This window comes from Hibiscus syriacus, unplaced genomic scaffold, assembly GCF_006381635.1.
Source record: "Hibiscus syriacus cultivar Baekdansim isolate YM2019G1 unplaced genomic scaffold, ASM638163v2 tig00110621_pilon, whole genome shotgun sequence".
Taxonomy (NCBI): Eukaryota; Viridiplantae; Streptophyta; class Magnoliopsida; order Malvales; family Malvaceae; genus Hibiscus; species Hibiscus syriacus.
Window position 1 is genome coordinate 2,140,462 of NW_024062802.1, and position 27,075 is coordinate 2,167,536.

The 27,075-nt window shown below is 33.9% G+C and overlaps 2 protein-coding genes and 2 pseudogenes across 4 annotated transcripts; 3 read left to right on the forward strand and 1 right to left on the reverse strand.

Moving 5' to 3' along the window:
- The first annotated feature begins 10,243 nt into the window (after nt 1–10,243).
- Nucleotides 10,244–11,896, forward strand: LOC120135856. 3 transcript variants are annotated; one of them, XM_039152033.1, is made up of 4 exons: nt 10,244–10,596; nt 10,642–11,080; nt 11,155–11,226; nt 11,480–11,896. In XM_039152033.1, the coding sequence occupies exons 1-4, from the start codon at nt 10,304–10,306 to the stop codon at nt 11,483–11,485; spliced, it is 810 nt and encodes a 269-aa protein (XP_039007964.1). In that variant the 5' UTR covers nt 10,244–10,303; the 3' UTR covers nt 11,486–11,896. The 3 variants fall into 3 exon arrangements, with proteins under 3 accessions (XP_039007964.1, XP_039007962.1, XP_039007963.1); XM_039152031.1 differs by having other exon boundaries at nt 10,244–11,080; XM_039152032.1 differs by lacking the exon at nt 11,480–11,896 and adding an exon at nt 11,362–11,410 and having other exon boundaries at nt 10,244–11,080.
- Nucleotides 11,897–13,489: 1,593 nt separating this feature from the next.
- LOC120135991 lies at nt 13,490–14,713 on the reverse strand (annotated as a pseudogene).
- A 5,155-nt stretch (nt 14,714–19,868) lies between these two features.
- Nucleotides 19,869–21,370, forward strand: LOC120135917 (dnaJ protein homolog 2-like). The gene is made up of 7 exons (XM_039152067.1): nt 19,869–20,018; nt 20,091–20,214; nt 20,309–20,450; nt 20,599–20,717; nt 20,794–20,933; nt 21,016–21,214; nt 21,300–21,370. Exons 1-7 carry the CDS (start codon nt 19,869–19,871, stop codon nt 21,368–21,370), a joined length of 945 nt encoding a protein of 314 aa, XP_039007998.1.
- A 3,600-nt stretch (nt 21,371–24,970) lies between these two features.
- On the forward strand, nt 24,971–25,875 carry LOC120136011 (annotated as a pseudogene).
- Nucleotides 25,876–27,075: the final 1,200 nt, after the last annotated feature.

Here is a 27,075-nt window from a genome sequence, read left to right on the forward strand (position 1 = left end):
TCTTGGGTTGCATTCACAAAAGCTAAATCTAGAAAAGTTTCAACTCCATTTCGATATTCTTTGCTTACCCTTAACAAATCCATCCAACTCTTATCCATTTCGTATTTCTGAAATATCAATTTCAAATGTTAAATGCTAATATTATAAAGAAAGTAAGCAACTAAACATAATCATTACATTTAATTTCACAATTTAAATTATAAATTACAATACAAACAAATTTAAGGTTTATTTTATTAATTACATAAGCAACTAAACATAAGCATTACATTCAATGACATAAGTTTATGGTATATATATTATTTGTTTCAAGATTTTGACTGTTGAATTCACGGTTTATTTTATTAATTGAAAATTTTAAAAATGAAAATCAATTGTATATAAATATAATTACATAAGCTTATGGTATATATATTAATTGCTAAGACTTGGATTTAACTACACTACACCTTTATTAACTGTCAGCGATTTCCCTGATTTCCATAGCTCCCTGAATCGGATCAGTATTTGAATGTTATTATACCCTGAATGTGACCTATTCAGGTTTTCCAATAATTTACTTTTAGATCATAACAAATATACATCAACATATCAAACTCCAGAATACCATAATGATTCTCAAAACAATTATTGAGAGATTAATAGCAATGCTTCATTAAATCATTTCTAACATCCAACACTAAATGAACTACATACAAATTTTACCTATCCATCCAAGAACTATGACTAACAATTTGATACAAGATAAGTCAACAAGATTTTAGAAAACCCTAAAAGTAAATTTACAAACTTAGAAAGCACAAAGAAATACAACTACAATTATAAATGAAAGGGAAATAAATCAACAAATACAAAGCACCCAAACGATAAACAAGTGCAAGTCACTATCAAAAATAAAAATTTCCACATAAATTAAATATATAGTATTGTCTGAACATGGAAGGGTACAAACCATGTCATCCTCGATCTCTTCAATGCCAGCTCAGGAAGAGCTGAGCCTGGCTCTTTGTATAGCCTTGTAGGCTTGGTTTTTCCTATTTTCAGAAATACCAGATCTAGAAAAATCAAAATTAGAGAGGGGAAGACAATTTACTTCTCTAATTTACAGATAAACCAGCCACAAGCTAAAACAACACAAAATATCCACACACAAAAACTAGAGGAAGAAAAATCAAAATGTTCAGTAATGAGAGAAGAGAACAAACCTTGGAACCGTGATAAAATTTTGAAGAGAAAAAGAAAGTAACAATCTCTCACCGGTGAGAGGCCCGATCTGGTCGTCGGGAGAGACATATAACGACATCACTAGTGGGATGCTACGTGAGATAAGTAAATGCTTACCTGAAGACAAAAAAAAATGACAAGGGATTAGAAATTAATAATAGAATGTATATACGTTGAAAAGGTTGGCTTTTGACAGCGATAAGGACGGTGTGTGGCGTAGAGAAAAAAAATAGAAATGAATGAGGAATGAAGGGAACCCAATGATCTAAAAAATTGTGGCGTTTTATTAATAAACACCACTAAAGACTAACATTTTACGACGTTTAGTTAAAAATGCCACTATATTTTAACTTTATTGCATCGTTTTATATAAAAGCGCCACTACAAATGTTGACTATTTGCGGCGTTTTTCAAAATCGCCACTATACTTTACCCTTTTACTGCACTTTTCCAAATAACGACACTATATATCAATTTTTAACGACGCTTGTGTTAAAAACACAACTAAAGGTTCATGAAACTTGCAGCGTTTCAACACAAATGCTACAAAGTTTTTTAAAAAATGTCGCTATATTTAAAACATTAGTGGCGTTTACGTAAAAAAACCGCTACAGGTGCCACTACAAACCTTTTTTTCCTGTAGTGATCAAGATTGTTTTTCCAGACACGTATACTCTTTTATCATGAAATAACCATACATAATGTATCCTTATGTTTCCACTACTCTGCTAATTAGATTTAATATTTTACTATATAGTGGCATAACAATCATATTTATATATTTACTTTTTTGGTTAAACAACAAGATCAATCACTTATGTTTTAATTTTGTTCATTTTTATCATCAATTTTAAAATCTTATAATTTGACTACTTATGTTATATATTTATTATATTTTGACCATTGAACTGTTATCTCTCATTCTCTCGTTACTTTGATGATTAGATACATTAAAAATAATTAATTTTAATTGACATTATGACAAAATTTACTCCTAACATTTGACTAGATAACTACTTTAGCCTCTATTCTTTTTTTTTTTTGAATTATTTAAACTCATAACATTTCATTTTAAATCAAACCATTGATTGGATATAAACTTTTAATTGATCAACTGTTAACTTATGTTACTTAGGTGATATTTTATATTTCTTTAATTACTGATATATCATATATTACGTCACTCAAAGTAATGACATTATAACACATCATAACTTAAGTGATGTGATGATAATATATCATCTAAAATGATAATATAATATAACATCATTTGAGTTAATGTTATGACATGTGTAATATCACTCAAAACAATAAATTGTAATATATATTATAGCACCCAAATAATAAAATGTAATATATATCATAGCACCCAAATAATAAAAATGTGAAAGAACTTATTATTTGTTAATTTATAAACGTCAAAAACTTATTTTAAATTTAAATATTGAATGAAAATTACGAAATTGTACCAGGGAATTGAGGTTGGGTACACGTCATTTTGATTTAATACAATATGAGCTCATTAAATATAAATTTTAATTTATTACACAATACTTAAATTTTTTTTAATTAAATTTACGTGATTGACAAGATAAAAATTAAAACTTAGGGTGCGTTTTGTTTATAGAATGTAAGATTATCAGGGAATGAGATTACTGGGAATGTTGTATTTTGTGTTTGGTTGGTTTAGCAGGAATGTAAGATTACCGTGTTTGATTAGAGGAATAAAAGATTATTAGAGTGTATATTTGACCAAATTATTTTTATTATATATTTGTTTTTTTAACAATTTGGAAAATATTTTATATTTTCTTTAAAAAAATTAAATTCATAAAATTTATATAATTTTTTTACAAAATTGAAAATATAAAAAGGTTTAATAAAATGGTAAAATTTTATTTTAATCCCTAAACTTCATATAAAATTTTAATTATAGAATTTTTTTTGTAAATCTAAAATAGTTTAAAGATAAATTTGTAATTTAAACTTCGTAGAATTTTTATTATTCAATGACAGAAGAATGATATTTTTGAAAAAAAAGTTTAAGGGCATTTTAGTCCAAAACGTCGGTAATCCAACAATACCTAAGAAAGGGAGGTAATGACATTCCTGGTAATATACCCCAAAAAATTCACTATTGATAATCTTACATTATCGGGAATGAGATTCCCGGCTAACCAAACGGGGGAATGTGGATTCTATTCCCATGAGAATCCTACATTCCCCCAACCAAACGCCCTTTAGGGTGCGTTTGGTTTACGGAATGTAAGATTACCAGTAGGAATAAAATATTACCATGTAATAGGATTACTGAGAATGTTGTATTTTGTGTTTGGTTGGTTTAGCAGGAATGTAAGATTACCGTATTTGGTTAAAGGAATAAAAAATTATTAGAATGTATATTTTGACCAAATTGTTTTGTTATATATTTGTTTTTTTAACAAGTTGGAAAATATTTTTATATTTTCTTTAAAAAAAGTATATTAAAAGAATTTATATATATTTTCTTTACAAAATTAAAAAAATTAAAAAATGTTTAATGAAAGGGTAAAATTTTATTTTAACCTCTAAATTCATATAAAATTTTAATTATAGATTTTTTTTTGTAAATCTAAAATAGTTTAAGGATAAATCTGCAAACAACACACCGACACAAGTAAATTTTCTTTGTTTGTCATAGATCTAGTTGGATTTCGCTCCTTTCTTTCATTCGTTACTTTCAAGACACTGTTTTAACTAGATCCGGTTGCTTCCGACTGTATTTTTGAAATATCTAGTTTCATGTTTCGTTGCGTAGTTTCTGCATACTGGTGTTCTTTATTAATCTTTTAGACCTTATTTTGGCTTTTTTTTTAAACGATTCATTATATTTCCGTTGAAATATAATTCTGATTCTTCTTTTGTCTTTAAGTTTCTTCTAGTATTGAGATCCGTTTAATAGCCTTCAGGTAAATTCCGAAACACCTTTTGTGATCTGTGTTCTTGTTTGTTTCCCGAGAAAGTGAAAGGAAATAAACATTGTTTGTTCTTTCAATTTTAGATGTTCGTTGTTACTTCTCTTTATTCCATTTTTAATGCTTTCACTACAATAAAAAAAAAAGAGCACTGCTTTGAGCTGATCCTTGTTACATTAAAAGAAAACAGATCTTAAATTACTCTTAAATTTATTTATATTCTCTTCGCCATTGATGTCCTTAATAGTTTCGGTATTTTTATTGATTAGTTCTGTGAGCTGATCGAGTCTTTTTAAACAAAATCTTTCTTGATTTTTTCCCCATTTGTCTGCGTTTTTAAATAATAAAATATTAATCTATTAAATTATAATTATTACTTTAATAATTTTATGACCGGTAATTTCGTGCGGTGGCAGTAAAATTCTATTAAGTAAGATAGTGTTAATTTGTCTCAAAATTCTATTAAGTAACCAACTAGGTTTCTTAGTATCCCTTAATTCTCTAGCATTTTATTGGTGAATTGTTGAGTTAATCGATTGACGAAATCGGCCAAGAGGGGGTGAATTGACAATTAAAAATTTGGTGGAAGCTTTTGCAGAAAATTGAAAGTAATTGCACAAAGATTTAGAGTGGTTCGACTTTCTCAACCAAAATCTACGTCCACTACCCTTAGCTATCCACACTAAGGATTTTCCACAAATTCACTAATTTGTCTTTCTTTTGAAGACAAAGAGTAACCTTACAAACCTTCAAGAATTATACCCCAAATTTTTGAGAACACTCTCTCCTAAAGAGAACAATACAAATTTGTAAACTTACAAGGAAATCCTCACAAGGTAGATTGTTTGCACAATTCTAGAACAAAGAAAAGAACACTCAAGAATGAATATAATTGAGTAAAAGTAGTGTTCTTGAAAGCAAAATGAATATTGAATGAAAAATAGGCTTAAAATGCTCAAACTTGAGGTTTGATGCTTTCTCTTTGATTCTCTGTTGATTCTAGTTGCTTGATGTTTCTTGTTATTGATCAATGGCTTCTAAGCTTGTTTAAATACACCTTCAAATGATTCTAAACGTTAGGGATGATTAGTGGAGTCAATAGAGCCGTTTAAGTGTGAAAACAATTAATGAAAGTGGATGGGAGCGTCTGTGCATCGATGCATGCCCTAGGTGCATCGGTGCATCAGTGTAAAATTCAAATATTTTGACCGTTGGACTCTCAGTGCATCGGTGCACTAAGAGTGCATCGATGCATAAAATGCATTCGATGTTTTGAAAAAGCCTGAGTGCATCGATGCATGGTCTTGTGCATCGATGCATCAAATGCACTAAGTGCATCGATGCATGGTATGTGCATCGATGCATAAAATGCATTCGATGTTCAATTAATTCCATGATGCATCGATTCATGGATTGGTGCATCGGTGCATAACTTTGAAAATTTGATTTTAGGCTTGATTTTGGTTCAAAAATACTTTGTGAAAAATTGTTTCAAAAATAGTTTAAGTGTAAAACACAATTTTACACATTTAGTAAGGTTTGAAATGATCTTGAAATACTTGGAGTAATAATTTGATATTCGAGTAATTAAATCGAATATACTTTTAGAAAATCTTTTGTAAAATCTTAAAATTCATTTAACTTAATTTGTTATGTCGAAACATCAAAATGTTTTCAACAATCTCCTCCTTTTAGATATAACAAAACCTTGAGTAATTTTAAGATTTTCTTTGAAAATAAGTTTTGAAATCAATTTTGAAATTACTCCAAATTACTCCCCCTTACTATACTCCCCCTTACTATAACACTTATCCCCTTTAAAACTTTTAACACTTAACACTTTTAACACTTAACACTTCTCTATTGACTCCACTAATCATCCCCAACGTTTAGAATCATTTGAAGGTGTATTTAAACAAGCTTAGAAGCCATTGATCAATAACAAGAAACATCAAGCAACTAGAATCAACAGAGAATCAAAGAGAAAGCATCAAACCTCAAGTTTGAGCATTTTAAGCCTATTTTTCATTCAATATTCATTTTGCTTTCAAGAACACTACTTGTACACAATTTTATTCATTCTTGAGTGTTCTTTTCTTTGTTATAGAATTGTGCAAACAATCTACCTTGTAAGGATTTCCTTGTAAGTTTGCAAATTTGTATTGTTCTCTTTGGGAGAGAGTGTTCTCAAGAATTTGGGGTATAATTCTTGAGGGTTTGTAAGGTTACTCTTTGTCCTCAAAAGAAAGACAAATTAGTGAATTTATGGAAAATCCTTAGTGTGGATAGCTAAGGTAGTGGACGTAGACTTTGGTTGAGAAAGTCGAACCACTCTAAATCGTTGTGCAATTACTTTCAATTTTCTGCAAAAGCTTCCACCAAATTTTTAATTGCCAATTCACCCCTCTCTTGGCTGATTCCGTTAATCGATTAACTCAACATGCATATCTAGTCTTCTTTGGATTCCTTTATCATAGTTCCTCATAGCTTCTACTATATATGATTACTTGAGGTCATGTCCTTCTTTTAGATCCCATAGGGCGTATAGGGGGAGGGCTCGACAAAGTGGTGTCAAGGAGACTAGACTTAGAGTTTGTTCGTTGAATGTAGACACATTAAATGCTAGGCTGCTGGAGCTGACCGACGTACTTAGTAATAGGAAAATAGATTTTGCATGTATTCAAGAGACTAAGTGGGAATGAGATCGTGCTAGAGAGTGTAATGGGTACAAGTTATGGTATTCAGGCGTAGATAACACTAGAAATGGGGTGGGTATCTTGGTATCCTATAGGCTCAAGAAAAATGTAGTTGAAGTTTGTAGATACCGGGATAGGATCATGATGATTAAGGTTATTATAAAAGCGGAAGTGGTGAATGTCCTTTCAGTGTACGCCCCACACGTTGGCCTAGGGGAGGGGGAAAACCGATGCTTTTGGGATCAGTTAGATGATGTTCTTAGGAGCATTCCAGAAGACCAAAGAGTTTTCATAGGGGGAGACTTCAATGACCATATAGGTAATGCAACCGACGGGTATGACGGTGTTCATGGGGGTTTCAGTTTTGGTAGTAGGAACGAGGAGGGGCGTACATTGCTTGAATTTGCTACTGCACACGATATGGTGGTCACTAACTCCTTCTTTAACAAGAGAGATGTGAACTTGATTTTATTCCATAGCGGGGGACATTGTACCCAAATCGACTACATCCTGGTTCGAATTCGGGATCGATGGGATTGTATTGACTGTAAGGTGTTCCCTGAAGAGGCATGTGCATCACAACACAGATTGTTGGTTTTGGTGTTCCACATAAGCCATGGGCGGAGCACTCATAGGACGGCTAAACTTGGTAAACCTAGGATCCTTTGGAAGAACTTGCATGGAGCGACAGCTGATGACTTTAGGTGTAAGGTTTTGTAACTATAAACGCTAATAATGCATATATGTTATGGAAAAATATGGCAAATTCCATCAGAGAGGTGGGCAAAAACACCCTTGGGTTGTCGACAGGGAAGGTCAAGGAACATAAAGAATCGTGGTGGTGGAACGACGAAGTCCAAACTAAGGTGAAGACAAAGCAAACTTGCTTCAAGGAGTTTCTACAATGCAATGACGACGAAGAAAGATCGAGAGCTAAACAAAGATACAAGGAGGCAAAGCGGGAAGCCAAGAAAACAATGTCTAAAGCAAATGATATGGCATACGATGAAATGTACAAGAGATTAGACACCAAGGAATGACAAAACGATATCTTCAAGCTTGCAAAAACCAGGGAAAATATGAAAAAATATCTAGGTAGCATTAGGTTTATTAAGGACAACAATGGTGTTCTTTTAGTTAAAGATCATGATATTAAGAGGGTTTGGGGTAGTTACTTCTATGGCTTATTTAATGACGGTGTCTCTCCCTGTAGAGATAATATCGTTGATGGGTCAGCCGACCATCATACTACGACCAATGACTGCCTCACAAGTAAGATTGGGTTTGAGGAAGTCAAAATGGCCCTTAGAAAGATGGGGAGGGACAAAGCTGTCGGACCTAATCAAATTCCTATCATTGTGTTGGTTGACCTTAGGAGAAGAGGGAGTAAAGTGGTTGACCAATATCTTTAATATTATTTTAGAGACTGCCAAGATGCCAGAGGAGTGGAGAGAGTCTACGGTGATACCAATCTATAAGAATAAAGGAGATCTCCAACGTTGTGGCAACTATAGAGGTATTAAACTTCTCAGTCATACCATGAAGCTATGGGAAAGGGTGATAAAGACTAGGTTGAGACAGGTTACTAGGGTGTCAGAAAACCAATTTGGCTTTATGCAGGCAGGTCTACTACGGAGGTGATTCATCTACTTCGACGGCTTATGGAGAATATAGGGAAAATAGAGATCTCCACATGGCGTTCATTGACCTTGAGAAGACGTATGATAGTGTTCCCGCGATGCGATCTGGAAGACCTTGGAAACGAGACGGATCCCAACTGCTTATATCCGGGCGATTCGTGATATGTATTGTAGATCTACTACTTATGTCAGGACTACAGTTGGCAACACCGAGACATTCCCGGTGGAAATCAAACTCCACCAGGGGTCGGCTCTTAGCCCTTACATCTTCGCCTTGATTATGGACGACATCTTTTGTACAACACCAGACGGTGTTCCATGGTGTATGCTTTTCGCTGACGACATTGTCCTAGTTGCTGAAACAAAAACTGAGTTGAATAGTAGACTGAATACATGGAAGGCTGCTTTGGAAGAAAAATGTCTAAGGATCAATATTGAAAATACATAGTATTTATGTTCAAACTTTAGTGGGAACCAAAACAATGAAGATGTAGAAGTATGCATAGAAGGACACGTTCTCCCCTCAAAGGATTGTTTCAAGTACCTAGGGTCTATGATACATAAAGATGGGGGTGTAGATGATGACGTTACACACCGTATAAAGGCGGGATGGATAAAGTGGAGGGCTGCTACTGGAGTTTTGTGTGACAAGAAGGTGCCTCTAAAAATTAAGGGAAAATTTTATAGAACGACAATAAGACCATCGCTGTATGGATCAAAATGTTGGGCAATCAAGAAGGATCACGTTAGGAGGATGGAGGCCGCAGAAATGACAATGCTACGATGGCATGTGGTAGGACTCTGTGGGACATGACACCAAACTCTGCTATTAGGATGTCCTTGGGGGTGGTGCTTGTATCCGAAAAATTGAGGGAGGAAAGACTATTGTGGTTTGGACATGTCCTTAGGCGACAACCGTCGGATGCGGTCAGGAGGGTAGAGTCGATTACAGTCGACGGTGCCAGAATGAGAGGATGACCAAGGCGGAAGTGGGAAGACTGCTTGATATATGATTTTAAAGATTTAGCCCTTACTGAGGACATGACCTCTAATAGGAAAGTATGGAGACTTAAGACCAGGGTAGCCGAGTAGTGCGGTTCACAACCATAGGGTGTAACATCTATGTCTTCTTTTTAATGCCTTTGTAGTAATTTACATAACTTCTACTTTATATACGTTTTTTACATTGGAATTTTTGAAGGCTTAGAACTAGGATAGCGGACTAGTATTGCCTTAGTTTAGGTGATAACCCATTTGACTTTATTCCTTCTAGTAGCTTGCTTTCGTTGACTTCTGTATATCATTCGCTTCAGGTTTCCTCTTTTTAAAATTAGTCGAATCTTACGTTTCTCTCTATATGCAGAGATTTTTCGCATGGATTTATTTGCAGGGATTACTTCTCATTACAGACGCGCATATGTAGACTGCATATGAAGTTCTGTCAACTACATATTTATTTATTTATTTATGTATACATACATTGTATTTTATCTTTATTTTTAATTTTCTGACTGCCGGAGATCTTCCAAGGAAACTGCTCTCAACTTGGTGTTGGGGGCAACCTACTACCCTACCTCCCCTTATCCTATTGCATATAAGAATAAGGTTTTATTGTTGTTGTTGTTAGTCTAAAACACCGATAATCAAACAATAAAAGAAAGTAATGACATTAACGATATCATACTAAAAAAATCCACAATCAGTAAAGTAAGAATATCGGGAATTCTTTGAAGAATATATTTGCTTTTGATTTTGTTTCAGTAGAAAGAAGGGAGAATTCTTTTTTCCTATGTTCTGTCGATCAATGGTGTTTCCTTCAATCTCAGAAAGAAAACAAAACTCAAACAAAACCAAAACCAAAACCCAGACTGTAATGGCTTCTTCTTCGACTTTGAAATCCCAGCCTCTTCATAACTTTCAATTACATGACCTCAAATGGGCCATGAACCACCCTACCAACCACCGCTTTCGTAAACTCTCCGATTCTTTTCACAAATCCCCTCAACGTGGAGATACTGAATCTGAGTCGGACAATAACCGGAAGGCGAATCCGGTGTGTGAAGCTCCTTCAGAGAACGTAACTGGGAAATCAGAGAGGAAATTCGTCAATGGTTCAGATGTTTTAGTTGACTGTGATTCCGAGAAGAAAGCTAATCCATCGGACGGTAGATCGAATATCTATATACGTGTTCCAGCGAAGAACCAGAAGCCTGTTGACGAGGTTGCGGATGTAGCAGAGCAGAGCTTGATTGCTGAAGACATTGAAGAATTGGTTCCAAAGACTTGGAACCTGAGGCCTAGGAAGCCGAATGCCAAGCCTCCGAATCATAATGAGAGCGCGACGAAGAACGGAGGTTCGGCGCCGGAGAACGAAACGCATAGATTGGACGCAACGCGGTCTAGGAACGTAACCGAACCCAAACCGGCTGAGAAGAAAGTGAAAAAACAAAAGTTATCGATTTCTCTATCTAGAGAAGAAATTGACGAGGATCTCTTTGCTATGACCGGGTCAAAGGCCTCTAGAAGGCCAAAGAAGCGAGCCAAGAGCGTTCAGAAACAACTCGATGTGAGTTTTTGAATTTCTTCATTATCGATCTTTCAAAGTTTGAATTGTTCCTAACTTTTATGAATCCTTTACAGTGCGTCTTTCCTGGATTGTGGTTAGCTTCGATAACGCCCGATTGTTATAGAGTCTCGGAGTCTCATGTAAAGGTCTGATACATACATACATACATACATTATATATATGTATGTATGTATGTATGTATTTGGCTATTTGAAATGTTTAACCTTTTTACTTACGTTGTCAATTGATTTTGAGTAAAGGTTTGATTTTGGTGATTTCAGGGCTAGACGGGACTGCTGCCAAAACTGTGAATTTGGAAGGTTTTTCTTGTTGGGGGGGGGGAGGTGTGGATAAAGGTGACTGCTAAATTGAGTAAAGGTTTGATTTTGGTGATTGCAGGGCTAGACGGGACTGCTGCCAAAACTGTGAATTTGGAAGATGGGGGGATATAGGGGACTGCTAAACTTTCTTCTTTTTAGCTGTAGAATGAGCTTGTAGAGATCAAATGGTAACAAATGTATCTTCTTTTTCTGTTTTTTGTCTAATGCATAACAAGGTTAGAACTTGGAGAGATTTTGAGGGGCAGTTGTATCATGAATCTTGTTAAGAAGTTAAAGTTACAGATTTTAAATATGATTTACCAGTTTCTCATAAATGGGGTTTCAATTGTTTCAGTTTGTGAAATACGAAATCACTTTTTCTGGAGATCTTTTAGTTCTTAGATCATGAATACTTTTTAGCTGTTCATGAACTTGTGTAATATTAAGATCATACTAACCATTTATTGATCCAGAATGCATATTTGTGTTTGATGTGTACTTCTTTTTTCTTATTTAGTTCTTTTGTTCTGTCGTGAGTTGAGTGAAATGTAGTTAGTTTACTAGTGGTTGATTGATTGGAGAACATGTTAGTGATTAGCAATAGTAGTTAGGAGCACATATTTGTGATTGACCTCCATGCTGCATCTTTGTCCAAGTGTTTGCTTGTATCTTCCCTCCAAGAAAAAAACTGCTCCCGGTTGCCTCCCAACAAGATTAAGCCTTGGTGAAGTAGTCTTTTACATTACAGAGACCGTGACTTGAATAATGGAAGGTTTGATTAGGTTAATTTTCTCTTCATTGCCATTACAGGTGTAGCAACATGTAAGAACCCACGATAAATACTAGTGAAACTAGTAATACTAAGTTTTGCAGCTATAGAGTCTCATCTGTCATATGAATGATACTAATTTCTAGCAATATGATGTGCAATAATATTTACTTGATACGAGTTTGATATAAGAATGTGCTTATCATGCCAATTATATATAGCATATGGAGTAAATAGTAAGTGCATCTATGGCAGCCTTAAGCAGTTTCAAATGCGGAGTTTGTTTATATTTTGAAACTCATGATAAATCCTAAACCACATTCTGTGAATTATTAATGATTTTACTATAGCACCATGTATTATCTGCCGTATACTAATACTTTCTGTGAATCGAGGTTTGCTATTTTTTACTGATTCATTGTGTTGCAATTCATTACCTGCTGTACCACCTATTTTTCGTTCTCAACCACATGCTTTCATGAGCACTTACATACGCATGTACACACGCCATATCAGAGCATGGCCTTGATTTGTTAGGATGTATCGATGGCATCTGAAAATGAGGATGAGATTGGAAGAAAGAACCATCCTATTGATGTTACCCTCGTATCAGATCGAGATCATAATACTTTGAGAATTGTTGCTGCTATTGGTGATGGAGAAAGACAGTTGACAACAGTGCCGCCGAAACACTGGGAACATGTCCAAAATCATTCAACAACATTGCATTATGGTGATGATCAAACCAGCTGTTGAAGTTGCAGCCAAAAAACTGACATTTCTGATGAGAAGGAACTCTTAGGCTCAAAACTTAAGTTCATCAATGGAGGAAGTATCATACTCCAAGTTCAAGGATCGATCTTGCTCATCTTCCTACCTTGAGAACTCGGAGACAATCAAAATTGAGCAATTCAGAGATCTTGTGAATCATACATTATGGGTGAAGGTACCTCTTAAGAAATATGTCGAGGGATATTCTGGCGTGAGGAGGGTCGATAAGGTCTTGGCAACATGTCGGCATTATGCAAAACTACAGAGTTACTCGAGAAGGTGTAAGATGGATTATACATAACAGAGAGTCGAGTTCTGGAAGGACAATTAGACAGGCTATGAATAAGGCAGAGGAATGCATGACCATCAAACAGACCGAAACCTTTGGGATACAAATGTTGAAGATGCTGAAATTTTGATGCTATGGGCCCCATGGATGGTCTTATGCTAATGCCGATATGAATTCATTAATCTCACATCGCCAAAAAAAAATGTATATCGACATTATTTTGATACATAATGTTAATTTAAAACTTTTCGGATCCGAAATAATAAATAATAGTACCAATGAGCAAAATTAAGAAGAAACACTAATTATTCTCCACCATCACTTTCACCTTCTCAACCCGCACTGTTAACAAACGAAACAGGGGAAGAAAAAGAATCCATGGTTATCACTGTTGACAAGTCATTAAAGTAGCTAGTTTGCAATATAGTAACACCAGAGTGACCACTTTTTGTAAGCGCCTCAAATTTCCCGGCAGCAAATTGCTCGTTTTGCCAAGAAACCGGCCGCCTCAGTTCTGAATAAGCACAATAATCTACTTCAATGACAGTAATGTCCCCCAAGAATGAAGAAACGGAAACGGAAACTCCTTCCCCTTGCATAGCCAATTTATCAAAGTCAAAACTAAATTATTCAACATTATCTGTCTAATAATCGAAGAATTCAGCTTTACCATGTGTTACTAATAGCAGGTTTTCTGATGGGTATTTATCCGCCAGTGTCTTAATTGTTTTTCATATCTCCTCCTCACAGCAATCGCGGCCTCTCCCCATTGAGGGGCTTCTTGTAAACTGATTCCACCGTCGGATCGAGTGTGCCACTCGGTATCAAAGCTTCGAGTTTGGAATATCGAAACGAAAGATTCCATCAATAGGCGCAACATCACGTCTAATTGCGAATGTATTCAACATTTCGCACAACCCGTACTCTATTGAAACCTGTAAATTACAATCAATGGCTCAACAATTTACAGAGAAGAAAACAAGGGTTTTGATTCTGACCTTGACTTTGGACGGGTCGAGGGAAACGACGTCGCGTGATGACTTGACATTAGGATCGTCATCGACGGCACAAAGGGCGGCGACGACTTCCGAAGCGGTCTGGACGCAGCGGAGGAAGGAGAGACGAAGACGCGGTGGATTGGGAACGGCAGGAGTGTTCGAAACGCACGGCCGGTTCGAAAAGCCCTGGCTAAACCGTTGTCAACGAGCGGTGGATCCCATGGCCTGTCGGACGTCTTTTCCCACGTCGGATCGAAGTTGTCGAGACGGTCACCGTGCCTCATAACCAATACGTTTTGTTGGTAAGTTTTAGTCTCCGACTCCGAGGGATCCATTGCGGCGGCTTTAAGCTTTAGATGTCTACGAGGAATCAAATGGCTTTTTGTCTGGGGGAGATTGGGTTTTGGAAAGAAGCTATGAATCTGTTGCACAATGTCCCCATGGCTTATATTGGTTACAAAAATTATGATAATTAGGTAAACTAAGAGAACGTTTCTGGAAAATTGCAAGAACTGGTTTAGCATTGTTAAATATTAATGAGATGCTGAGATATTTTCCTGCAAATCAGGTTGCGAAATCATCATCTCTCTCTATATCCAACATTATTGCCTGCAAATTCGTTGTAGCTGTTGTTTGAGTTGATGTACCAAAAACATCCATGGAATATGGACCATGGTAGCTGCACCGCATCAAACCTTAAATATCAACCGGGACATGAAATATATAACTTTATAAAAAAAATTTCAACTTTATATGTTATAACTTTATAATATACTTATCCGGTAACTACGAAAAATCAAGTCTGAAATTTGAAAACTTTCTAGTGTTTGCATGTTAAATATATATTGTTTTTACGTTGGGTTAATTTATGATCAAGATTTTATCTTCTAACATCGTAATTTCAACTTTAATTTATGATTTTAAAGTTTGATTAAAGAGTATGTGTTGAAGATCTTGTAACACCAACCCGTATCCGACCTGAATACAAATCCGAGTGTAACATTAACTTTTCAAAACATTAACTTTTACAAATAATGAAAATTTCCAACTTTTATTACATAAAACTACATAATTTATACAATTTCAACCAAAGAGTTTACAAAACTTATCAGAGCACATATACAAATCAATCTATTATTTACATGCCAACTACATTCCATATAACAAAATACATATTATTCAAATTACTTTTCTGATCTGATATTTGGAAAGAAGAAGTTAACCTTCTTACTTCGGAACCTACGTGTGAAACACTCACACTAAGTCTATGACTTATGAGTCACATAAAACGTATGATGGAACTTAATTACTTAACAATGCATAAACAATTCACACATAGTATCATACAAAAGCATATAACAATTATATAACAATTGCATAATACATATTACTAATTGCATACATACATATATATTATATCAATTATCATTATTTACTCTTATTTTTATCATCATATTGTCATCCTTTTAATCATGTGATTATCCTTAGCATTTATGCACATATCATACATTTCACTAAGCAAAACACATAACATTACATACATTTTATGTTATCCCTTTTATTTGCCCATGGTACTTGTGAGAACTAAGATATGTGAGTACATTGAGGTTGTGCACAAATGTTGTCACCACAACTTGTATAATTCCCACTGAGGGGTGTATAAAAATTGTCCCAAAGGACCACGTAGAAATGTCCCGAAGGATCACTATATGTCTTGAAGGACCACATAGATTTCTCCTTAATGACCACATATATATTCCAAAGGACTAAATATGTGTCCCGAAGTACCGCATATATGTTTCAAAGGATTTCATATATATCCTGAAGGACCACATAGATCCCTCGACTCTTGGCATGCCAACTATACCCCTCTCTATCACGTAACATGAGCTTTACCATTTATCACAATTTATAATCATATCACATAGACATACAATCTTATATTCTTATCACATAGCTCATGTACATTTTCGTATAGTCTCATAGCTTGTGTCATTTTCTTTGTTATCACTATTCACATAGTCAACCAAATCACATACATATATTCACAGAGCATATCATATAACTTATATTTTGTTCTTTATGTTCATATATATCAGGTAGCATATATTATAGTCACATATCACATGTTCATATCATAACTTATATCATATTCTTATATAATCACATAGATCATTTATACAGTTCACATGGCTTACACTAACATATATTCACACAGATCATGTAATATATACAATAACTATAACACATATACTCATATTAAAACATGCTCATATTCATGATTCATGCATTCTAATATAGGAAATAGACTCATCGCAAGTCTGTTTCCATTAAAATCATATACCAACTAATATACACTCACTTGGCTCCACTAGTCCATTCAAGCACTTATCTCTTTCTTGCTCGATCTTCTTGTTGACTCATTAGATACTCGCTTCCGACCGATTTTACACAATTATACGACTTATATGATATCAGATTTCGAATCGCTTATAACTAATCAATATAACTTAGGCTGAAAGAACCTAATTTAGCATTTCAAGCTTAATAGTATTGATACTCTTACTATAGTACAGATACTACCCTATGGTATCATACCCCCTAGGTCGATACCATTTTGACATTTTGTATTTATAACTTGATAATGGTATCGATATTAGACACTTGGTATCGATACCCCTTTAACCAGTACCGATACCACTCTTTAGGTATCGATACTTCTTAAATATTTCATCGGAGTATATCATATGATATCGTATTGTTCCTTCAGTATCGATACCCTAAGCTTAATTATACTCCTTTAGCTTTGAAGTATCGATATTGGATGAACAGTACCAATACCCCATGCCCAGAACTTACTTATTTTACCCGAAAATTTCCCAAAACTTACTTAATTTCCACTCTACTAACTTCTTTCGATTCATTAAACTCAAATATACTTACTCAAACCATCTTATATTACTTTAACACATCCAAACATTCAATATCTCATTAGAACACTTGAACCTAAAAATCTTACCAATTATTCAACATGTTCTTAATTCACTTCTATGATTCTAACTTTTTAATTAGATCCTTGACAAGTCAAATATGGCTTAAAAATCAATTATAACTTCTTCATCAATTCACTTAAATCCTCCTTTTAATAAATCACCCATAACTTGTCCATCTTTTAGTTTTACACCACTATAACCTTTCCTTAAACTTTCTTAAAACTCCAAGAATCAAAACCAACCTTAAAATGAAAGAATTAATCCATAGAAAGCATACTCACCTTATGCAATAACTCACAGTGAAAAGGAGGAAGAAAGAAGAAGATAGAAAATTCTAGACTCCTTCTTACTTATCATCCCATTTCCACGTGTTTGTAATACTATTCGCATACATTTTTAATTATTTTTCTTATCAAATAACCATTATGTCCTTTCCACTTTTAAATTTTTCTATTAAATCCAACATCAAAATTCTCCAATTAAGTCTCTGAACTTTTCAATTTTTCCTAAATTGATCACCAAATTTCAAAAACTTTCATTTTAGTCACTAACCCGGTTTTTGAAATGTTACAGATCTATATTGAGTTTAACACATAAACTAATTCATCAGTCGCATTAGAGTAAATTATACGTAAATTATTTAATTATGAGTTTAATAATAAATAAATAATAAATTTTTAAAAAATTCTAATAAATTAATAAAATATTGTTAGAAACACATCACTCCATGTAAAAGTAAAATAAACGTGTAATATAATATGATGTAATAGATTTTTTAGTCCCAAAATTTATTATATTATTAATTTATCATAATTCAAAAATATTTCAATAAATTAACTTTGTATTTAAAAGTTTATTAAGTAGCCTTTTTTCCATATTATAAAACTAAGCTTGCTTATCAAATCAAACAATAGTCGGATAATTTCATTCTATCATAATGCAATAACAAGTTAATGTCAAATTGTATTATCCTAGAAATGCAATTATTGCTTGGCTTGTTATTGGGGAGGATTTCCATTAAGGATTGATTGTTGCAGTGGGGTGTTGTTGTGGATGTCCAATGCGTTTTTTGTGGTCATTTAGAGACATGAGACCACATTTTCTTCTCTTGTTCTTTTCGAATGAGTATGGGAAGGTGTTTTGCGCCTGTGTCTTTTGACTCGACAGGTCATGGCTTGGGGATTCTTTCTTAAGGGGTTTGCATAATTCTGTTTTGGTTTTGGCTTGGTTATTGCTGTTGCTTCTTAGAGCATAGGTAAAACACAGTTTTATAATGCCACTTGAGTTGGCTAAAAAAACAAAAAAAACTCGAGAAGTTTGGTCTCAGCAAGATCTGGGGATAGTCCAACTTCCATATTCCACTCAATCAGAATTATCATATGTTAATTTCATTTGTTGTAATTAATCTGTATATAATTTATCATTAGTTAAATGATAAGAAAAACCAATAAATAATTTTCTACTTAATCGTTTTATAACACATCAATCTTAAAGAAAATATGTACAACAAAATAAATAAATAACATACAAAAATTTATTTATCTCAAGCAATTCATATGAATTACAATAATTATTTAAAATTTTCACCCTTAAGATACAAATTCAACAATACACACGTACGTAAAAATTTTGCATAAAGAAAACTCTAAGTTTCTACAGTTTCAGCCTTAATAATGGTAAAAAACAATATTATGATAAATTATTACTAAATATTAAATTAGAATATTATTATAATTATAACTTTTTTTATATACAAACTTATTGTACATGAATAAAAAATCAGTTAAAATTAAAATATATTTAATACATATAATGTTTTAAAAATACTAAAATTATTATAATTACATTATTAGTTAAATATAAAATGAAAAATTTATTATTTATAACTTTTTAAATACATATAAAAATACAATTCAATTTAAAATAGATATGTCACTAAAAGTCTAAAACCTAATTGTAGTCAAATTAAGGCTTTAATATATATATATATATATAAAGGCTTAAGGGTCTAACAACTACCGATGAACTTGTGCGCAATTCTTTGTGTAGTTTAAAATCAAATTTGTTGGTTTCATCGGGTGAATTAAGTAGAGATCGTGACGCTAGAGAATTATATTGTGTTTTTCAAGAAGGTAATGTTCTATCTGTTTTTTACTCGTACATGATCTTTGAAGGAGATTGCCGAATTATGCTGCGTCACGCGACAGTTACAACGATTGTGTTTCTCTCGCAAAAACCATAACTCTTGAGCTTGTTTCTGTGTTTTTGTTATTTATTTTCTCAAAACATAAGCCGGTAAGTATTTTAATTCTGCTATTAGTATTAAGTGCTTTGGATCATTCTTTGGCATGCTTAATGTGCTTATTGGTTTAAGGTTTTTGTTTTAATTATTAACTGGGAATTGCATCGCTTATTTCTTCCCCCAAAACCCTAACCTGTAAGTATATTGGCTTTTAACGCAGATAGCTGAAGTGATTTAATCATGTGTGAGCGCTTTCCAAGGTACTCTGTCTACACCAACTATTATGAATTGGTTTAAGGTTTTTGTTTTATTTATTAACTGGGAATTGCATCGCTTATTTCTTCCCCCAAAACCCTAACCTGTAAGTATATTGGCTTTTAACGCAGATAGCTGAAGTGATTTAATCATGTGTGAGCGCTTTCCAAGGTACTCTGTCTACACCAACTATTATGAAGTTCTTGGTGTTCCAAAAACTGCAACTCGAGATGAAATAAAGAAGGCTTATAAGAAAGGTGCAATGAAGAATCATCCTGATAAATGTGGAGACGCTGAGAAGGTAACAGGAAAATTATAAGGAAGTGCATGAGTTTTACTTGTTTTCCCATTATAACACTATACTTGTTCCCAGTTTAAGGAATTGGTTGAGGCTTATGAAGTTCTTAGTGACCCAGAGAAGAGAAAAATTTATGATCAATACGGTGAAGATGATGTTACAGAGGGAATGGGAGGAGACGACGATCCATATTTTCCTGGTAAGAGAAGGTTTTTTGTGTTTTTTCTCTTTTGATGGAAGCTTTGATAGTAAGGAAAATTATGTTGCCATTTTTCGTCCTTTTTAATGCTCAGGCGGTGGTAAATACAAAGGAGGAAGGAAGAAGCGAGGTGAAGATGTTGTGCATCCTCTTCAAGTCTCTCTGGAAGATTTGTACAATGGGGCAACCAAAAAACTCTCTGTTCCCAGGAACGCAATATGCGGTAAATGTAGAGGGTACGTCTATCACCACAGCTACTTTTACAGCTTGCTACATTTTTCTTTATAGAAAATGTAAGTTTGGATTAAAGGTCTAAATGAACCGAGCGTTTCGGTGAAGCTCGTTTGATTACATTTTATGCACTTGCATTCTGAAAAATTTCAGGAAAGGTTCAAAGGGAGTCTCCTCTAAGTGTTATGGTTGCGACGGTTCAGGATGGAATACTATAGTACATTGGGACGATGACCGTTTTTGGGATGCTTGTCCGGAATGCGAAGGTTCAGGTATGTAAATTTGTTTCTTTGGGGTTTAGTACACCATATATGTAGGAATTATGGATTTCATTTTCCTTACTTGCAGGTGAGGTTTACATGGATCTAATGTGCCCCCAGTGCAAGGGAAACAAGGTTACTCAAGAAAAGAAGAAACTGAAAGTTCATATTGAGAAAGGAATGCTAGATGGTCATAAAATTACATTCAAGCGACAAGCTAACGAGGCTGTAAGTGAAGGAAGCCCCTTTTTTAAGTAACAATTTTCCCAGATTTCAAGTTTGACCATAGTTTTGTTCTTGTCATTTGCAGCCAGACATAGCAACTGGTGACATTGTTGTTGTCTTGCAACTCAAGAAACACCCCACATTTAAGAGGATGATGGATGACCTCCATGTGGAACACAATCTCAGTTTGACAGAGGCTATGTGTGGGTTTGAATTTGCCCTGACTCACCTTGATGGCCGGAAGCTCCTAATTAAATCGAACCCGGGCGAGGTCATTGAACCTGGTAATTTCTTTATGCACATATAAAACTACATTCCAAGTCGACATCATATTCACTCGTCTTCTCATCCCCTTGCTTGAAAATGTAGGTCAATACAAGGCTATCGATGATGAGGGTGTGAAGAGACTATTTTGCATGATGTCAGCACCGATGAGGTAAAGAGGTGGAAGGAACAACAACGGCAGTAAGATGCCACATTGCCCGGAACTTATGGGTGGTATTGACTGCATTAGTATTTTGTGTCATTATTTTTTTACTTGCATTATTTCCAGCATTTTGTGTTATTTTATCAGTGTTCATCGCTGTTCATGGATAAAATTTATATGTTTAGATGCTATTTTTTAATTTATAGTATAAGTTTCTTGGAATGTCTACCTTCAACTCTAGTGAAATTGTATTTCAATAATTATGAATATTTATCAATTTCAGTAATTTTAATTTCATATATTTATAAATATATATAATTGCTTTCGTGATCACTAAATAAATATGTTCATGAATATTAAACTAATAAATTTAAATATGTAATTTTAAATAAATAAATACAAAATATTTTTAAAAGATCTATAAATACAAATAAGTTTAAAAATAAACAAAATATATATAATTATATATTTGCATTAAAGTTGAGTTCATTTAATAAACAACAATAACAGGTCGTTGTATATCATATAACATCCAGTCCATCTCAATCCACAATTTATAGCCAGCTTCGATGGCTTATCTTTCACATTTACTATATTTTGTTATTATTTAAACTTTTAGGTATTAATTCAAATTTTAACCGATAATTAAATTGTATTTTATTATAATTATAATGATTAAAGATTATTTAATAATTAAATTTATATAATAAATAAATATTTATTTTAGACAAAAATACAATGAAATTAGATTTCTTGGTAACCAATTATTCATACTTTCATGATATTTATGTTTATAGTGGATTATTGTTTTTTCCTCCGTCGAAATAGGAAAGATAAAATCACGTTAAATCTTATATCTTGTATGTGTTTTTTTACGTTGACATTATTTTAATTATTTTTCTTCTTACTAATTCGTAACAATGATATTAAATAATAATCTAACAAAGAAACCTCTTGTGAATTATTCCCACAAGAGTTCACAATGGACATGCTTGCTGATCGGCCCCTAGCTTGATTAGACTTGACTAGCTTGTTAATGGAAATTGTAAATCAATAAGGGTGGTTTGGATTAGACAATGTAGGCCAATCTCTCACAAATCACAATTATTGTGCCATAAATTGTCCTTTTATTGGAGATATATGCTCAGGGAATAATTATTTTAAGCCAATCATGAATTTGTTGACATGGTTATGGATGGGGTCTTATATTCAAATATTCACTATATTAAGTTTCAGTTTAAATTAATTTTGATAATTAGTTTAGAAATGATTGTCTGTACTGTCCACATGTAAGTTCCAAGAACCTCTGGTTATATTATTGGTGGTGCAAGGATACAAAGTTATCAGCTTACATTAGAAACTTGGGAATTCAAACGTGAAAGTATGCAGCAGTATTGCACGAGGGTGTGAGATATGAAGTTTAGTTTAATGGGGCAAGGCTCTGTCCAAAGACAAGATCTCCAACACCTGCAATGTTCTTATCTACACCATACAACTTTTGGAGTACTTAGAAATAAACTAATCTATTGTTAACGTATCACATCCACAACTTATGGGTAATCGTAATAACTTTGTTTAACATTAGCATTAAGGGTCATTATAAACCTCTCGTCCAAGATCGAGAAAAAAGATTAGACTCTCCCAATCACCTTCTCTCTTCTACTCCTCATGGAAACAAAAGATCTTAACAACCGACCAACAACTATTTTACCACAATTGTAACTGTCCACTCAAATAAAAAGGGCGAATCATATAGTCATCGCGATAAATTTATTCCTATCAATAATATTAATCTAAGATATAGAATGAAAATTGTTGAAAGCGTAGGTAGACACTCGATAATTTTTTTAACTCGCACTATTATTAATACGAACTAAAATACAAATACAATACAAACCTAGCTGCGTAAAAACACAACTCCACTATCAAAAGCTTTGCTAAGTTATCTCTCATAATTTTCTTTTTCACTTTTCACTCGCATACATACATCCTAAACTAAAGCTACAACACATACTTATACCCTTGGTTCCACCGTCTCCGTTTGCTGCAAATCCATGCCGTATTTATCTTTAATTCTATGACTTATCTACTTAATTGATAGCATTATATTATGCTGCCAACTCACCAAATTGGTGCTTCATGTAATTTTTGCTTTTTGCTAATCTCTTTTGTTGCTGCCACGTTCATCCTAGTTGATGCCTTGATCAAGGTTGCTTGTTGTGCTGTTACATTTCTTTAAACACCAAATCGCCTCAAATAACTGCTGTGAGTTCATCCACGATTCAAGCCGCTTAATCATCTTGTCAATTGTAAAAGGTTGTTACTTAACACTTGTATCAATTCTTTTAATTTGCTTAATTGCATGAAGCTTCTGTCCATATAGCTGCTGCCATCATTTGCCAAGTGTGTTGCCAACACAAAAAATCAAGTTTGATTTCAACAGAAAGTAACAAGATCAATGTCATACATACACATATAATCATATGTGGAATGTAACAAGTTGTTACGCGGAGGGTTTAATTTCGTTTCTGGTTGACTCGTTGGCTAATATAGTAATAAGGAATTTTGCTTGGATGACCCCACTCGCACGTGCAAACGTATATCTCCATTCTTGCTCCTGTCATACATACACGTATACATGTGAATATGACTATAACCTCCCCTAATACCTTCTAGAGAAGATGATTAGCAGAGTTTATTAGGACTTAATAATCAAGATCAGTATGTCGTACGAATCAATAAAGAAAATTACAGTGCATCTGTTATGAGCTATGTAACAGAACCCACATGCCATGGCTTCTTTGACAAGCTGTTTATGTGCATTTAGGATCCTATCATGGTCATGAGACTTGCGTTTGCCAGTTTATTTCATTAACACATTTCTGGTACATGAGATTTTTTATGCCTGGACTGGTGTTGAATGAAGAACAGAAGAAGTGGCCTTTTGATTCAATTGGCTAACTGGTGAGAAAGTTATGGCAGGGAGGTCATGTACGAGACATAGTTGGCCCAAGCTGAAGGCGACCCATCAACGAGCTAACCTTAGGCTATGGTACTTAAACCGAAGGTTTCAAATCGTGGTCGCGGTCGTATTTTCGGTCATTTCGAGTTTACCGTGATTGTGGCCGTTGTGGGCGCTATTACGGGTGTAGCGGATAACTCGAACGGTGACGAAATCGCTATTTCACAAACGAAATCATATTTTCGAACCGTGATTTGAAACTTTGCTTAAACGAATTCAATCAAAGAACATGAAGAAAAGGTTAAAATAAAAGTTAAAAAGAAAAATGATGGCATAAATGTGAAATTCAAAGGAGTCCTTTGTGGGCCCTACAATAACGTGCATATGTACATTGGTCTAAATTTCAATATATATATATATATATATATATATATATATATATATATATATATATCCAAATTTCAATATATATATATATACACACACATTGGCCTACCCTTTCTTAATGCATATGAAAATGATAAAAGAATATATTTTAACATATTTAATTAAATTAATTGATTAATAAATTAAATACTAATAATCATATTAAAATAAAATATGTCACTAGCTTAGCAAAATTAGCTGAAAGTGCTGAACTGTATTTGCTTTATGCCATGGACCCAGCCTTCTTTAATTCTTTCTTCTTTATATCGTTATTATGCGTTTTTATTTCTTTTTAAAAATAAAAATTCATGGAAGAATCATATAAGCTCCGTAGTCCTATACCACTGTGTTATATGTCAAATCACTCAAAATTCCTTGTTTACCTACAACTACGCCTCTTATCAGTCATGGAAAGAGATATCGAGAATGATGCTCATCATAACATGCTTACCTCTTCTCTCATCATCTCCATTGCAGCTGCCTCCGCCACCACATTCTCTTCCGCTTCAAAAGGTTCCAAGGAGTCAAAGGAAAATGATAATGAGAAGAAGAAAAGGCTAAGGACGAGTGATGTTGGTGATGGCAAGAAGCATCCGACGTACCGAGGAGTTCGTTTGCGGAGTTGGGGCAAATGGGTGTCTGAAATCCGAGAACCGAGGAAGAAATCGAGAATATGGCTCGGAACATACCACACAGCCGAAATGGCTGCTCGAGCTCATGATGTAGCCGCACTGGCCATCAAGGGCCGCTCAGCTTACCTTAATTTCCCTCAACTTGCAAAACAACTTCCACGACCCGCCAGTACGTCCCCCAAGGACATCAAAGCAGCTTCTTCGCTTGCGGCTGCCTCGACATTTCTCGACACAAGGCAGTGCAATATCAAAGCCGGGCCTGAAGAAGAAGCCGAAGTTGGAGCAAGCCAAGAAGATCAAGCTCTTCTTTCAAGTTCACCCTCGATTGATGATGACGACACCTTGTTCGATCTGCCTGATCTCACGATCGATGTCACGGATCGAAGTGATGGATTCGGCTCTTATTCTTCAACATGGCAAATATGTGCAGTCGATTCTGGGTTCCGGACTGAGGAGCCATTCTCCTGGGACTACTACTGCTAGGAAATTAAAGAGTGTATTCATCATATATATGGACTAATTTTTTTCATAATTTTTTGTGAGTTCACACTATAATTAACTCTAACTTTTGAAATTCTTTATCACATACTTAAATTTAGTTTTTGGATGAAAAAAACAATACGAGAAGAATTTACTATTTAAAATAAGATTTGATCTGACTCAACTCTAAACTTAATCTAGATTTATGTGACGGCTTAACATCGAAAAGATGAAGAAAAAATTAACCCAATAACCTCTATTAGACACAAATAAAGAGTGAATTTAAAGTGATCTCTAAAGACACTAGGTAGCTATAGCTAAAGCAATTACCATGCAAAAGAAAAGATAAACTTCTTATACGTGAGTCTATGGTTAGAAAAAGACCCCCAAAGAATGAAAACAATGATATGGTGAATGAGTTCGTGGTAAAGTTGTTTGTCTTGAAGGGAATTGGAGATACAGGAATGAAGGCGATGAGAGGGAATGAATAGTTATGCATTTGGCCAACACCAGCTTTTGTGATTTTTGGAGGCATCATGTTTCAAAAGGAAAACATGGGAGATTCCCAAGATGTGTGGATACACATGTAGTAGAGCCCAGACAAGCTGACACCATTATCTTACTAAAGAAAGCCCAAAGGCATGCAAGCTAAAGGGCACTCACTCGCCATGCATCTATTGGTTAAACCCTTCTTAGTGACAATCCTTATCCCATACTTTGTGTTTCTCATGTAATGAAGATTGCATGGAAAATGTAATAACAAGTTGATCCTCCTCTGTTGTTGTTTTACGGTTTTTGATTTAAAATTTTTGATAATTTTTTTATGTCATTCTAATAATATTTTTATTAAAATCATTTTTAAGATGAAATCGGATAAAAAAAATAAGATTAGACTTTTATTTTTAAGATTTATAAAAAAAATTAATTGAATATTGTCGAAGTTAACCTTTCAAATGCTTAAATAATAAGGATATTTCAAAATTATACATTTATTAATATCGTATTTTTTATATGCAACATTTAGTATGAAACTAGTTTATACGAATATGTGCAACTTTAGTACACAAATAATACGAACATCAAATACATAATAACACATCAAAATAAAATAAATTTAACATTGATATATGATAAAATTAAAAAGAAACATACAAAATACACAATTATCTCAAAATTCATTATATGTATATACTACATATTCAAAATTGACACAAACAA

Coding starts and splice junctions, on each gene's coding strand:
- LOC120135917 (XM_039152067.1), top strand. CDS start 19,869: ATGTGTGAGCGCTTTCCAAGGTACTCTGTCTACACCAACTATTATGAA. Junction 20,019..20,090: donor AATGTGGAGACGCTGAGAAG/GTAACAGGAAAA, acceptor ACTTGTTCCCAG/TTTAAGGAATTGGTTGAGGC. Junction 20,934..21,015: donor AGCGACAAGCTAACGAGGCT/GTAAGTGAAGGA, acceptor TGTCATTTGCAG/CCAGACATAGCAACTGGTGA.
- LOC120135856 (XM_039152031.1), top strand. CDS start 10,304: ATGTTCTGTCGATCAATGGTGTTTCCTTCAATCTCAGAAAGAAAACAA. Junction 11,081..11,154: donor GCGTTCAGAAACAACTCGAT/GTGAGTTTTTGA, acceptor AATCCTTTACAG/TGCGTCTTTCCTGGATTGTG.